Source organism: Gopherus evgoodei, chromosome 8, assembly GCF_007399415.2.
Source record: "Gopherus evgoodei ecotype Sinaloan lineage chromosome 8, rGopEvg1_v1.p, whole genome shotgun sequence".
In the NCBI taxonomy this organism is placed as follows: domain Eukaryota; kingdom Metazoa; phylum Chordata; order Testudines; family Testudinidae; genus Gopherus; species Gopherus evgoodei.
Genome location: NC_044329.1, coordinates 64,726,571 through 64,741,182, shown reverse-complemented (window position 1 = coordinate 64,741,182; position 14,612 = coordinate 64,726,571). Strand labels below are relative to the sequence as shown.

The 14,612-nt window shown below is 42.4% G+C and overlaps 1 protein-coding gene across 3 annotated transcripts in view; it reads right to left on the bottom strand.

Annotated features, from left to right (window-relative positions):
• Positions 1 to 14,612, bottom strand: part of CDC73 (cell division cycle 73) — a 182,637-nt gene that overhangs the window by 118,018 nt on the left and 50,007 nt on the right. For all 3 annotated transcript variants that reach the window (XR_004001500.1, XM_030571549.1, XM_030571550.1), the window contains exon 10: positions 11,239 to 11,303. Coding sequence is in view for 2 of the 3 variants with exons in the window: in XM_030571549.1 (XP_030427409.1) it covers positions 11,239 to 11,303 (65 nt within the window). In the remaining variant the exon portion in view is untranslated. The remainder of the gene's footprint in view (positions 1 to 11,238; positions 11,304 to 14,612) is intronic.

Sequence of the window (14,612 nt, the reverse complement as noted above, 5' to 3'; positions counted from 1 at the left end):
TGTGTGTGTGGGGGGGGAATTGACACGCTATTCCCTGAACCACGCCGGACAATGTGTTTGAACCTACAGGCATTGGGAGCTCAGCCAAGAATGCAAATACTTTTCGGAGACTGCTGGGGACTGTGGGATAGCTGGAGTCCTCAGTACCCCCTCCCTCCCTCCATGAGCATCCATTTGAGTCTCTGGCTTCCTGTTACGCTTGTCACGCAGCACTGTGTAGCCTGGAGGTTTTTTTTTCAAACACTCTGGCATTTCGTCTTCTGTAACGGAGCTTTGATAGAACAGATTTGTCTCTCCATACAGCAATCAGATTCAGTATCTCCCATACGGTCCATGCTGGAGCTCTTTTTTAATTTGGAACTGCACTGCCACCCATGCTAATCAGAGCTCCATGCTGGGCAAACAGGAAATGAAAATCAAAATTTTGCGGGGCTTTTCCTGTTTACCTGGCCACTGCATCCGAGCTGAGATTGCTGTCCAGAGCGGTCACAGTGGTGCACTGTGGGATACCGCCCGGAGGCCAATACCGTCAATTTGCGGCCACACTAACCCTAATCCGATATGGTAATACCGATTTTAGTGCTACTCCTCTCGTCGGGGACGAGTACAGAAACCGATATAAAGGGCCTCGTAGTGTGGACGGGTACAGCGTTAAATCGGTTTAACGCTGCTAAAATCGCTTTAAACGCATAGTGTAGACCAGGCCTATTTCAAATTACCTAGTCTTGGGAAAGCTAAAAATACTATGAGAACGATGAAAAACTGCAGGACTTTATGACAGGATTTGAATTTACTGAAGGTAGTTACATCTAACTTTAAAAAAAATTATTCTGGTTACCAAGAACATTATGGCTGTCATGGGAAACATTTGAAAAGCTGGCTCAAGAAGAAAAAAGTTAGGAACTTGCGTCCCAGAGAAGAGTAAAACTGCCTGTCCAACACTGTGGCTATTTGCTCTGAAGATTAAAATCTCATCGCATGGGGTGCTTTCACATGATTCTGATAAAACCTGAGAATGGTGAAGTCCGTTGGACACTCCTATTTACTCTCATAAGCATTTTGAGGCAGAGACAATATTTTCATTTACAGCAAGGGTGGGCAAACTATGGCCCGTGGGCCAGCTCCAGCTTGCAAGCTGGGGAGCGGGGCCTGGAGCTTGCCCATTCCGGTGCTCCAGCCAAGGCGCTGGGTTGGAGGTCGCTCCAGAGCTCCAGTCAGGGCGCTGGGTCGGGGCCACAGCACGCGTCTTCCGGAAGCTGTGGCACGGACCCGCTCTGGCTTCTACGTGCTCCAATGGCCCCTTCTGGCACTCCAATGGGGGCTGCTGGGGTGGTGCCTGCAGATGGGGCAATATGCAGAACCACCTGGCCGAGCTTCCATGTAGGAGCCAGAGAAGGGACATGCCACTGCTTCCGGGAGATGCTTGAGGTAAGCACCACTCAAAGCCTACACCCCTGAGCCTTTCCCCATGCCCCAACCCCCTGCACCAGCCCTGATCCCCCTGTTGCTCTCCAAACCCCATCATTCCCAGCCTGGAGCATCCTCCTGCACCCCAAACCTCTTATCCCCAGCCCCACCCCATAGCTCGCACCCCCAACCAGAGCCCTCACCCTCTCCCGTACACCAACCCCATTTTTGTGAGCATTCATGGCCCGCTATACAATTTCTCTTCCCCGATGTGGCCCTCAGGCCAAACAGTTGGCCCACCCCTGATTTATAGAAACAAAAAATGTTACAATATATTACTTATTGTGAATTGATGGTTCACATGCCAGAATATAAAAATGGTCTGCTATAGTTTTCTGGTCAGTTTTCTCTTCTGAGTTATATAGAAGCAGTTAGTTTAGGTTTACATTTGAAAGATAACATTGTCCAGTAGATAAGCAAATGTACAGTCCCCAGCTTCACCCAATGCCCTGTCCTGTAACCTTGAGCAAGACCCTATTTGCCCTCCTACTCTGTGTCTGACTTTTCTATTTAGACTGCTATTTATAAAGGGCCTGTCTTATACATTTTTGCACTAGGCATTTCATCCAAGTTGGAAGTAGTGCCAAAAGAACTTTGTTGTACCTTTTCTATTCTCTGCTTTGGAGTCAAGTCATCTGGTGCATAACATTGTATATAAAGAAATTTAAAGAAAAAGAATTTTCACTAGGCTATGTTTTCATTTAAAAAAAGATACCCAATACCTATACTATGGGCCTGACCTATATAACCGAGCACCTTTAAATACCAGTCAGCCACCTCAATGACTGTTTTTCCCTGTTTCTATGGTTAAACTTGACTAACGCAGGACTAAAAATGCTACAGTTACAAAACAGGTTACCATTATGTCCACACCAGGTAATTTACAGAACACAGTTCACTACACACGAGAGACACTGGACTGAGGTTACACCTGTACAGAAAATAATGACCAGCTTGTTATGTAAAGATCGCAAGCCAACTGTGCTTAATTTCACTGAGAAGACAGCAAAACATCTATTGTTTAATGGCCCATTCTTTCAGTCTCCCTCCCACATCATCGCAACCCATTTCATAATATAAAAATCTTGTGTAACCCACACGCAAATAGTTTTGGAAGTGGCTATTCCTTTTCTAGTGTTAAACACTAACTTCCGTGGTGGATTTAGAGTTAGTCAGGCCCTGTGTGCAGCTTCATTTTCAGGGTCCCCCCCTTGGGATCCAGCCAAGAAAAAGAACACTCTCTTATCTCACTCCCTATCCCCACTGTTTTTCCATTTTTTTTTCCTTCCTCCTCCTCCTCCATTATAAGTAATGGGAAGTAAATGAAAATAAAGTGAGGTATCTTGATTGGGGCAGGGGGTTGGGGTGCAGGAGGGAGTGCGGGAGGGCAAGCTCTGGGAGGAAGTTTGGGTACTGGGTGTGGGCTCTTGGCTGGGGCAGGGGTGTGGGCTTTGGGAGGAAGTTTGGTTGTGAGGTGCAGGATCTGGGCTGGAGCAGGAGTGCAGGAGCTGGGTAGTGCTTACCTCAGGCAGTGCGGCTCCCAAATAACCGGCACACACACCCCTCCAGCAGCTGCTCCTAGGCTGAGGGGGAGGGGGTCTCCACATGCTGCTGCCCACAGGCGCCGCCCCACAGCTTCCATTGGCCACAGTTCCTGGCCAATGGGAGCTGCAGAGTCAGTGTTCAGGGCAGGGGCACTGAGCACTGAAACCCCCATTCCCTCACAGGGGCCGCAGGGACATGCTGGCCGCTTCCAGGAGCGGAGCAGCACAGAGGAAGGTAGGCAGAGCAGGCAGGGAGCCACATTAGCCCTGCTGCTGGCACATCTCTGCACACCCCTTGAGGGAAGGGAGGCAGTGGGTCTCTGTGCGCTGCCTGGGATGGGAGAAGTGCGTGGAGCCACCTCCTGCCCCCACCAGGGTGCACAGAAATGTGCCAGCAGCCGGCTGCTTCCGGGAGCAATGTGGGGCCACGGGCCACGGCATGCAGGCAGCCTGCCTGCCTGAGCCCTGCTGTGCTGCTGACCAGGACTCGGGGGACGGGTTTTCAGATATTTGTTCTGTATTTTGAAAGGTCCCCTGTCACTGGGGGCCCCGTGCCACAGCACGTTTGTTTCATGGTAAATCTGCTCCTGACTAACTTTAAAAGAAATCTGAGGAAGATGCTACAATTTACCCATTTATTTGAAACAGGTAATAATAATATTATACCAAACATAAAATCCCACTAAATGCTTCTCCCACACAGTTTTAAAGTACCTGCAAGCAGCTAAATGGGTTAATTTACCTACATTCAATCCACTCACATGCAGGAGATCTTGCACAGGGCACAATTCTAATTTTAAAACTAACATTTTTTAAAAGTTTGTATTGCCCTCTGGGTTGAAGCTAACAACTTTACAAAAAAATTGATCCGGATGGATTTGTATCCTTTTGATTATATTTCTGAAAATCCTGTGTAATTGTTTGTTTTATGCTGCTGGGGAGCACTGCAACTTGCCTTTTTGATAGGCAGCAGCAGCGTGAGCGCTTGCCTCATGCTGGGTGGCCTCTCCCGGGGAGCAATGCCTGGAAGCAGTAGTTTTAATTTAATTTTTAAAATCACATATGCAATGAAAATTAAATCACACATATTTACATTTTTACACCACTACAGTCCTAAATCTTCCTGATGGAAATACTTCATTTCAGACATGCATTTAATCTCCGTTTTGGTACCGAGATGCATTGTGTTCTTTTATTTCCTCTGAATACACCTCTACCCTGATACAACGCTGTCCTCGGGAGCCAAAAAATCTTACTGCGTTATATGTGAAACCGCATTATATTGAACTTGCTTTGATCCGCTGGAGTGCACAGCCCCGCTCCCCGGAGCACTGCTTTACCACGTTATATCTGAATTCATGTTATATCAGATTACATTATATCGGGGTAGAGGAGTACTTCCTTTTAATTAATTGACCAGCATCTCATGATTTACTCATATAGGTGCACCTCAATTATCCAAATCTTCCATGCAAAGTCTGTGTGCGCACATAATGTTGCACCTCTTCCCCAACCTCAATGACCCCCTCACATGCCAGCCTTAGGGAATTCAGTAGCTCCTCTCTTGACTTTCTTTAGCCCATCACTTAATAATCCATGGGGGAGACACTGCAATGCCCTACTTATTGGATCTTCATATAACCTTTGTTAACTGGATTTTGTATAATTGAGATTCTACTATATGACAAAGTTGGAGATTTTTTTTTTATTTTTTTTTGAGGGAGGGGCAACAAAATCCTTCGATTATTTAAACCTTAACTTAGTCAAGTCTCAGTTCTTGAACATCAAACTGAAATTGATCTAAAAATGCTTCCACATGTAATGGAGTTTAGCTAATATTCAGATTCTTCCAAAATAATTGTCAGAAGTGTGGTTTACCTACCAGTACATGTTTATCCTAAAGTGAATTTTTTTCCCCCTGTATAGACTATATAACATACTAACTTCATTTTGAAAACATTACCTGTGAACCAAAACCTCTATTTGGGTAACTTTAGTCCTTGGCAGATAATCAAACAAATATCACAACTGGACTTTCAATTATCACTAACTGCTAAAAAAATCTTTACAAATAAGGATCTCTTTTACACCAACTATTTTAATCTGGAAAATTGGAGACTAGCCTGTCAGCACTGGAAAAATAGTTTTTTAAAAAGACAATTTAGAAGCTTTAAAAAGAAGTAGCAAAGAGTCCTGTGGCACCTTATAGACTAACAGACATTTTGGAGCATGAGCTTTCGTGCTCCACAAAAGCTCATGCTCCAAAACGTCTGTTAGTCTATAAGGTGCCACAGGACTCTCTGCTGCTTTTACAGATCCAGACTAAGGATCCAGATCCAGACTCTGATATTTAAAAAGAAGGCTTCCTTCCCACAAACTAGGATTTCTTAAGTGTAGAACATATATATTTGTCTACACTGCAGCAGTTTACATTTTAGTTTGCTATTAGCAAAATAGCCCAAACTGACTAAAACCTAGCTAGCCAACAGGACTTGTGTAAAACCAGTTCAACTGACCAAGTGTCTCACATCAAGGAAATGTAGACAAATATGATGTGGTCAAATCCATGCCTTCTGGCAGAGGTTCCCAAAGGAGAGTGTTAACAATGGTTGTAGCTGAATATGACCTTCAATGACAGCCTCCAACATCAGCAGTCAAAATAAACAGATTGTCTATGCTTCACAGGCTGTGATTTCCAAAGGAAAACGGAAGTATTAAGCGCCACAGGTCCCTAAAATCTAAGAAAGGCAAAAAATAGAATCTGTTACACTCCCTATGAAAACAAACATGCAGGTCTAATCTGCCTATAGAAAAACTGAAAACCATGTCTCAGATCAGGGGTGGTCAAACTACAAGCCGGGGGCAACATCCGACCCTCCATCTGGTTTAAAGCAGCCCTGGAGCTCCTGTTGGGGAGTGGAGTCTGGGGCTCTGCAGCTGTGCAACAACCCCGAGGGCTCCTGAGCACCTACAGCCTGCTGGCCATCTTCCAAGGTATTGTGGTGAATGGCGCTCCAGCCAGGGAGCTGGGTCCGAGGCTGCTCCGTGCGCATGTGCCAAGGCTCCTGGAAGCAGCAGCATGTCCCCCTTCCGGCTCCGATGCTTAGGGACAGCCAGGGGGCTGCGCACGCTGCCACCACCCCAAGCACCACCCCTGCAGCTCCCATTGGCTGGGAAATGCGACTAATAGGAGCTGCAGCGGCAATGCCTGCAGACAAGGAAGCACGCAGAGCTGCCTGCCCGCACCTCTGCATAGCAGCCGGAGAAGGGACATGCCACTGCTTTCAGGAGCTGCTTCAGGTAAGTGCTGCCCGGAGCCTGCATCCCTGACCCCCCTCTCATGCCCTAACCCCCTGCCTTAGCCCTGATTCCTCTCCTGCACCCCAACCCCCTGCGCCAGCCCAGAATCCCCCCAACCCCCATACCCTGAACTCCTCATTTCTGGACCCACCCCAGAGTACACACCCCCAGCCAGAGCCCTCACCTCCCTCATGTCACAACCCTCATCCCCCTCCTACCAACTGAATTCCTTGGTCACAGGAGCACCCTCATACACCCCAAATCTCTCATCCCCAGCCTCACCCCAGAGCCTGCACCTCTAGCCGGAGCTTTTCTCTTCCCCCCTCTCCCAGCCCAGAGCCCCCTCCCACACCCTGAACTCCTCCTTTCTGGCTCTACCCCAGAGCCCTCACCCCCAGCCAGAGTTCGCACCACCCTGTTTCAGATGGTGGCACTGATAAGGAGACCCAGTTTAGACCCTTGCCACTCCAGTTAATGGGATTGCTACATTTGAAAGAGAAGGTTATTATTTGATACAGGATTATGCAATTTACCAGTACACTTACGTGAAGGGAAGGAGAAAAACCAGGACACAGGAGAAATAAAACATAGTGGCAAGGAAATCAGCTATAGGTAAAAACTTAGGTCACACTGACTAAGCCTCGTCTTTGTCCTGGACAAGTAACTGTTCTTCATATGTGCGTATGGTCAACACAGAGCATGTCCTCATCAAGGGAAAAGCAAAAGCCAACTTTATTATACATGAAAATCACAAGCAACTCTCATTACTCCAATATTCCGCGATGAGTCATCAGACAGCTCTTTTGTGCTGACCTTTACAACCATGTCAAGCTGTGATGACAGCTAAGGGCTTCATGTTTTTTGGTTACAGCAATCCTGTTAGTCCAGAATTCAGTTTCATTATGTCTAATGCAATATAAAGGTTAAACTATTTTTTAGGTTTTCACTAGATGGCACTAGCTTGGCTTTCAGCTGAGCATCTTCCTTTAACAAGGTCAGAATAAAAAAGCATCAAGTATATTTTGTGTCCATTTTAAACAAGTATGTTTGAACTCTTAATAGTACAAAGTTAAAAATGTGGGGAATTCTTCCTCAGCATTCACTGGGAGAACAAATGCCAGCTATCATCCAACTTTGTATACATGAGATAGAGGTAGGACTATCAATATGATCGTCTTCCATATTCATGTTTCCACTGACCCTACCCTAATTACCTTGACAGTGAGCATTTCCCATTTTAAAATGAAAAAAAATAAAAATAAAACCAGTACATGAGATTACGGTTTGCAGTGAAACCTATAGGTAGGATGGAAGGTGACGTGTTTCTAAAACACAATGAAGGTGCTGTTCAGTTTGCAGTATAAACTGCTGGATAACTAAATATCAAAGTGTTAATACCAGTAGTTTATTGGTCCATCAATTTTAACCATCCCAGGAAAATGGGGAGATGTAGCAGGTAAGAAAAAGGATCACTCCTGAAGAAGTTCTGTTACTGTAATCAATTCACCAACAGAAATAATGAACTTCAGGGTTTAGCAATAAAAATTCATTACAGAAAGTCAGTTCTTGCCAACTTCCCTACTATAGCAAAGAACTGCCAGCAGCACAGATTTTAGCTGACACTACTTCAAAAAAGCCCACTATTCACAATCTATTCTGTTACAAACTTTGAATTCTAATTGAGCTTCCAACACCACTTACAAAGCAGCAGTAAAAATGTAGTTTTGTTTATTTGTAGAAAAATGCAAGCATCTAGAGTCTCTCAAATTTAGGTTATAATCCAGAAAGCAATTTCAGTATATACATACTCAATAGTTTTTGAGAGTTTCATAAAAATCAATGCAAAGCAGTTACAACAGGAAGATGAGAGCAGGTGGGAGAGACAAACTAAGAAAAACTCGACGTTCATAACAGTAAGAAGCCTACGGAAAACTGGACAACTGTATATGGATTACAAGCTGCACAGAAAAGGTAGGATTTTAAGCTGCATTTCTAAAATGTCAGAGGTGGGAAAATTACTACAGAGAGCTGGGTTCCACATTATGGCCCAGAAACAAACAGAGATCTGTCAAGTCCTTTATAGTTGTGAGATGAAAATTCCTGGGAACTAATACCAGCGGGGATAGAAAAAGGAAGTGCTGCTATCACAAAGTGATTCACAGAACAAAAAGTTTGAGAATCACTGAAGAGAAGGAACCGAGGAAATTGTATTTCGATGCCTATGCACCATACAAATCAAGGATTGAAGAACAAAAACCATGAGGAGTATGCCCAACTCACCAATTTAGTACTTGATAAACAGGGGTGGCTCTAGGCATTTTGCCGCCCCAAGCACGGCAGCCTGCAGCGACCGGCAGAGTGCCCTCCCTGGCTTGCCCGCCCCAGGCACACTTGACATGCTGATGCCTGGAGCCGCCCCTGTTGATAAATCAAGGTTAGATCAAGTAGTCAACAGTGTTCAACACCCAGTTGTGCTCAGAGAATCAACTGGAGGAACACTCTTCGCAAGGTAGTCAGTGATCTCCTCCATTCCAAAAATAAATGATGCAGCAGCCAGAATAGAAACAACTCAAGGATGCTATGAGTGAAGAGAATCAAGAGAAGCATCTACCTTGCCACAGTATGCTTTATATCAGATTTCAGCATTTTTCCCAGAAATGGGGATTGACCAAGTATTCTAATGCATATTTATTATTTTTTCATTCAACTTGTTGGAAGCAAATTACTGCATTATTTTATTTTTTAAATGTGCAGAATATGTTTCAATTCCCTGGCAGTCTGATTTCTTCCAGTACTGTGTGAAGAAAAAGAAGAAACAGGGCTGAAAAGGAAGAGTGAAACTCAAAAGAAGTCACAAACTTGACAGGGTGGTGGCTGTCTGACTCTGGATATTGTTACAATTTCTTTTAAACCATGCCACTCCCTTAAGTGAAATCAAGCTTGGAGAGAGATGCATATAGTAATATTTCTGCACCACTTAAACAACAATTATTTCCTCCACATTCATAACACAAATCCAGGATTCCACCACAACTCTCAGATTTAGCTTTTAAACTAAAGAAGTCTGACATTTCTGGTGGAAAATAAGACTGTAAAAGTAACACAGAACTTGATTCTTAGATGGAGTAATTCTAAAATGGCAGATGAGATTTTATTGTTTCTCATGGCACTGTAAAGATCTTCTGTGTAGTCTAATAATAATCCAGTTTCTTAAAATGTTATTATTTCAAAAGGTTCTAGATTATATTAAGTAAAGAACCAGTTTTAGTTTCATTAGTTTGGGGGTTTTTTTGGGGGGGAAACTGAAATTTTTCTCTTCATTGGAAGAGGTTGTGGGGGAAAAAACCAAAGGAATCCAATTTAGCAACTTGTATTCAAGATTTCAGTTCCAAGTATCTTAAAACTATAGATCTTGTGTTGAATTTATAAAGTGGGATTATCAGGGGGGAAAAAATGCCTTGAACTTTTGGATGTAGAACTTTGATATGACGCCATGGAAAGCTATATTTCTAGAGTCACTTTCCTGACTAATTGCAATGTAAAGATTTTTTTAAATTTTAATTAACCCTAGTTTAGCTAAAGCTTTGAACAACATAATAGAAATTGGTTTTTGTTTTTTTTTAAACACAGGATAACAAGCAGGCAACCTGTTTGCCAAGTCACAACATGACGATTTGAAGCAGACATTACACCTGAAAATCTGTGTTTAGTAACCTAGTGCTGCAAGACCCTTCACTGGAGCTAGCCTAACAAGCACCATTGTAACACAAGGCCTTTGATTCAAGCAGCCACATTTTTTCCCCTTAATTATACACACCAGTGCATTCTGAATTCATCTACAAGGCAGGACTTTTGGCACCAAATGGACTTATTACTTAAAATTAAATATTAAAAAAAATGAACTGGATGCCAGTGTTTTCAGATTGGAGGATGACAATGGCAAAGCAGTTATAAGACAAAGGAAAAAGTTCCAATAAGAATCAATTGGTTTTGAAACATTTACATTCTAGGCATTACTTTATGCTCAAATTAGGAGTGCACAGTAGGCATAGGTACACAGATTTAGAAGAATGTTTAGGGCTTTCTATTCAACAGATTTATATAGGTATACAGATGGCAAAAGCCTTAATGAGGCCTTTTTGTTAGTTTTGTGACATCTATCCTACTTATAAGCAGATCAAAACAACATTTGTTTGAGAATGTTCAACCAACTTCCATATAAGTAGACAAATTAAGACAAACATAAAATAAAAAAAGTCTGGTTGAGGGTCTCAGCTTTCTCATCTGTATGTACAGCAATCCATATTAAAAAAGATAAATCAAGTCATCTGGTACATATGGTCATCAATCTCACCAGGCCAGATGGAGGAAGAAGCTTAAACAAGTACTGCAGAGGTCAATGAACTCTACCATCACTAAATTAAATCCAAACAGAAAGTTGGATGTGAGGCAATATTCCAAGTCCACAGTTCAAAGTTTTGCTGACATGTTACACTGTTAACCAACATAGCTATTCTAGCAAAAGCCTTAGGGCAGACACAATTAGACCGACAAAAAAGACCTTTTGCTGGTATAACTCCTATCATTTAGAGGAACTAGTATAAACAATACTGGCAAAAGAATTGCAGATAATATCACCTGCATCTCCAGTAGGAGAGTTTGCTGGTATAGCTATACTGGCAAACCCTTTCTAATGTAGGCAAAGTATCAGCCACTACCCAAGGTTACAAACAATCTTTGAAAAAAGAGCTCTTCAATTTGTACACAACTAGTGCACTCTCCAGGTTTTAAAATCAGACATTGACTTCTCATTAACGCTGCTAACAAATAGACAACCCTGTTGAGAGGCACAGGCCAAGTAAACCTGAAACATTTATATATGCTGTCACTGAGGCACACTACATTTCAGAAATGCTTTTTAACTTACCGTTACAGACTTCAAAGTCATTCCATGGTAGGTTCCCATAGTGTCAATTTTGAAGCCTTCCGTCTCTGTAAAGTAAAAGAGCCTCTTGTAAGTCATTCCTCATGCAACCCTCAGAATAAAGCCCATGTTTAAACTGGCAGGATAGGGGAAATTCCTTTCCAGTCACTTTTGGGAGGAAAAAATGCCTTCTTGCTGGTGCAGTATTTTAAGCGCTGTTCACACACTTACTTTTAACTACATTAATCACAGTCACTATCTTGGTTGGCTCTAAATATGGCCTATGACTGGTTAGGTGAAATTCTGGTCTCACTGAGGTCCCAGGGAGTTTAGCCATAAACTTCAATGGGGGCCAAGAATGCTCTCTATGTTTAACACTGGTTAAAAACATGGATAGCAATCATGGATAGCTCACACAGTGTTTTGCTTTGGGCAGATGACTACTTTTGCATGTTTGTTTTCCCTGTAACCAGTTTTCCTATAAGCAGTTCACAATACTTTACTGCTACATGGAAAACACTCCTCTACCCATGCTTGTGTATCTAGTTTGACTGGTCTTCCTCTCTCATATATCTTTCCAATATTGCAACTGCTCTATATGCTGCTGGTGCTTTTCTAAATATACATCCCCATAACTCATCTAGGCTAGATTATGATGGGACAGTGTCTCAGACCATGAACTGAGAATAAGAGTTGTGATTGCACTATTTGGCCCTTAAATTTGGTTTTGATATCCTGACATGCATGTTAGTTTTACAACTCAACATATGCAGAATACTCAAAGGAAGCCTGAAAGAGAATTTTAAAAACTGGGATTTTAGTACAATAGCAAAATAAGGAATATAAATTTACTCAAGCATGTTCACTTTTAATACAATTCAAGTAGTCAATTTTAAATGCTGATTCTAACAGACGCAGAAGCCCGAATTATGCAGCTGAAAGCAGCATTCCTAACAGTCTCATGAACCACATTCTACACACTGTACATGTGCAGGTAGATAAAATTAGTTTTATAAACACACACACACCCCTAAAATCACCATAAACAAAGAAATGTGTTAAAGATTACACATTTATCTGAATACAGTAGTAACACTGCAGTTACACTAATAGCAAAAAAGTGTTAATGACTAATCAATCCTTATTCTTCAGGGCATAAACTGATCTCCAGTAAGATTAGGATAAAGTTTTCCCTACAACTCCTCACTGAATGCATTGTGGAGGCAAGAGGATTACAACTTCCTCTGGAGTATGTTGCAGTAACCACGGTTAGAAAACTGTAAGAAACTGTTAGTCAAATATACATGCTAACTAGAGAAAGCAATAGTATATATAACATAAGAAAATATCAAGGAATGTTTGCATTTTGTATGTCTCTGCTGATGCAGCATTTCAGAACTTAGCTGAAACAGCTTCAGGATTGTGTAAACTATCAGGATTGTGTTTATCTCTCTTATTTGTAAAAACCTTGGTCTGTGTAACAGCAGAGTAAAGCAGAGCATCAAGCTCCAGGTGTTCCGCCTCTCCCCAACAAGGAAAAAACCCAAGGTCATAAAAACAGATCAGTAAGGAGAATAACTATCCTAAGGCAAGAACTGGACAGAGCCAGTGAGGAAGACAGTAAAGAATAGATGACAGAAGCAGACAGATAAAAGTAAGTTTTAGCAGGATAAGCAAAAATGTCTTAGTTTAGGTTAGTTACTGTGATTAATAGACTCAGACTTTAAGATCAGAAGGGACCATCATGACCCTCTAGGCTGATTTCCTGCACATTGGAGACCACAGAACCTCACCCATGCTTCCTGCAATAGACCCATAAACTCTGGCTGAGTTACTGAAGTCCTTAAAGCATGATTTAAAGACTTCAAATTACAGAGAATTCACCCTCCACACTAGTTTAAACCTGTGCCCCATGACCCAGAGGAAGGCAAAAAAACCCAGGGTCTCTGCCAATGTGACCTGGAGGGAAATTCCTTCCTGACCCCAAATATGGCAATCAGTAAGACTCTGAATATGCGGGCATGACCCACCAGACACACACCTGGGAAAAAAATTGCTGTAGTAACTGAGGGCCCTTCTCATCTTGGCAATATTTGGTGCTAGCAGTCACAGATCAGTTACATTCCATTGCAGGCAGTCTCATCATTCCAACCCCTCCATGCATAAGAATGTTTTAATTAGATAGGTACACAGATGAGGTAACTTGGGAAATAGATTCTGCACAAAGCTACAGAATAAGGGATAAAAGATTGTGATTGACAACAAGAGCGTGTAGAAGACAGGGAAAAACAAACAGACCAGAGATTTGAAAAAAGTTGCTCTATCCTTAGGAGACAGAACTTGACAGAACTCTCTCGCTTTATCTGTTTTTGCATGTATATGTCATTCATAGGTGATAATAGTATTGTCTTAAAATATACAAAATATAGGCTAAGATAAACTGTTTATGCCTAAATTGAAGAGGATCTCATTTTTCACCCACCATCACTGATATGAGAAACCTAACTAGCTGGATCATTGTTATGGCATAGCAATTCCCATGTTGTAGCCTAACAGTAATATCAGATGGTTCAATAACCCTGCATGTGTCAACAAATTTTATACTGTGGACCGCCTCAAAAATCTTGGACTACCTTCGCTCCCAGCCTCACTCTGCTGCAAACACCATAACTGGCTCCATTTAAAAGGGCTAGGCCCCAAAGTGAAAACAAGCCAGTAAGCACACTGATGTGAGTTTTTCGGTCTGACTACATTCCACCACTACAATTTGTACACATGCTCTTTATTTCCACTCTCCTGGTAGATTTTACATTTTTAGTACTCAAAATATTCCCTCATTGCTTACAAGCCCCACTAACCATTCCAGGTCATTCTGCAGTTTGTTTCCATGTCCCTTTTGTTGGCTATTCATCCAGTGTTGAGCCGTCAGTAAATCTGATCATGGTTGAATTTACATCAAAGTAATAGCTGACAAAAAAAAGACTTAACAGACTTTAATTCCTGGAAGGAACCCAAACAGGCTAAAGCAGCACAAGGGAGAACTGCTAGGAACACGAAGGAGCTCTGGTTGAAGGCTGATTCATCCATCCCTAAAATGAAGACTGTACACCACTCCCCATTTCAGTGGTACATGTCTCATTACTGATGACAGCAGCTCTTTGCACTGTCTGGAAGGGGTCCACTAATCTGTTTTAAGAACCACTATGCAAACGAAGTCAGACATCAAATTTCACTCCAAACAAGATGTTAACACACCCCTCTTTACTAGCAGTCAAATCAAAAACAAAGGGCTCCATGCAGTGGTTTCTAAACTACATTAACGAAGTAACTGAATTGTACAAAATACATCAGATATAGAGAGACTTTATAAATCCCCT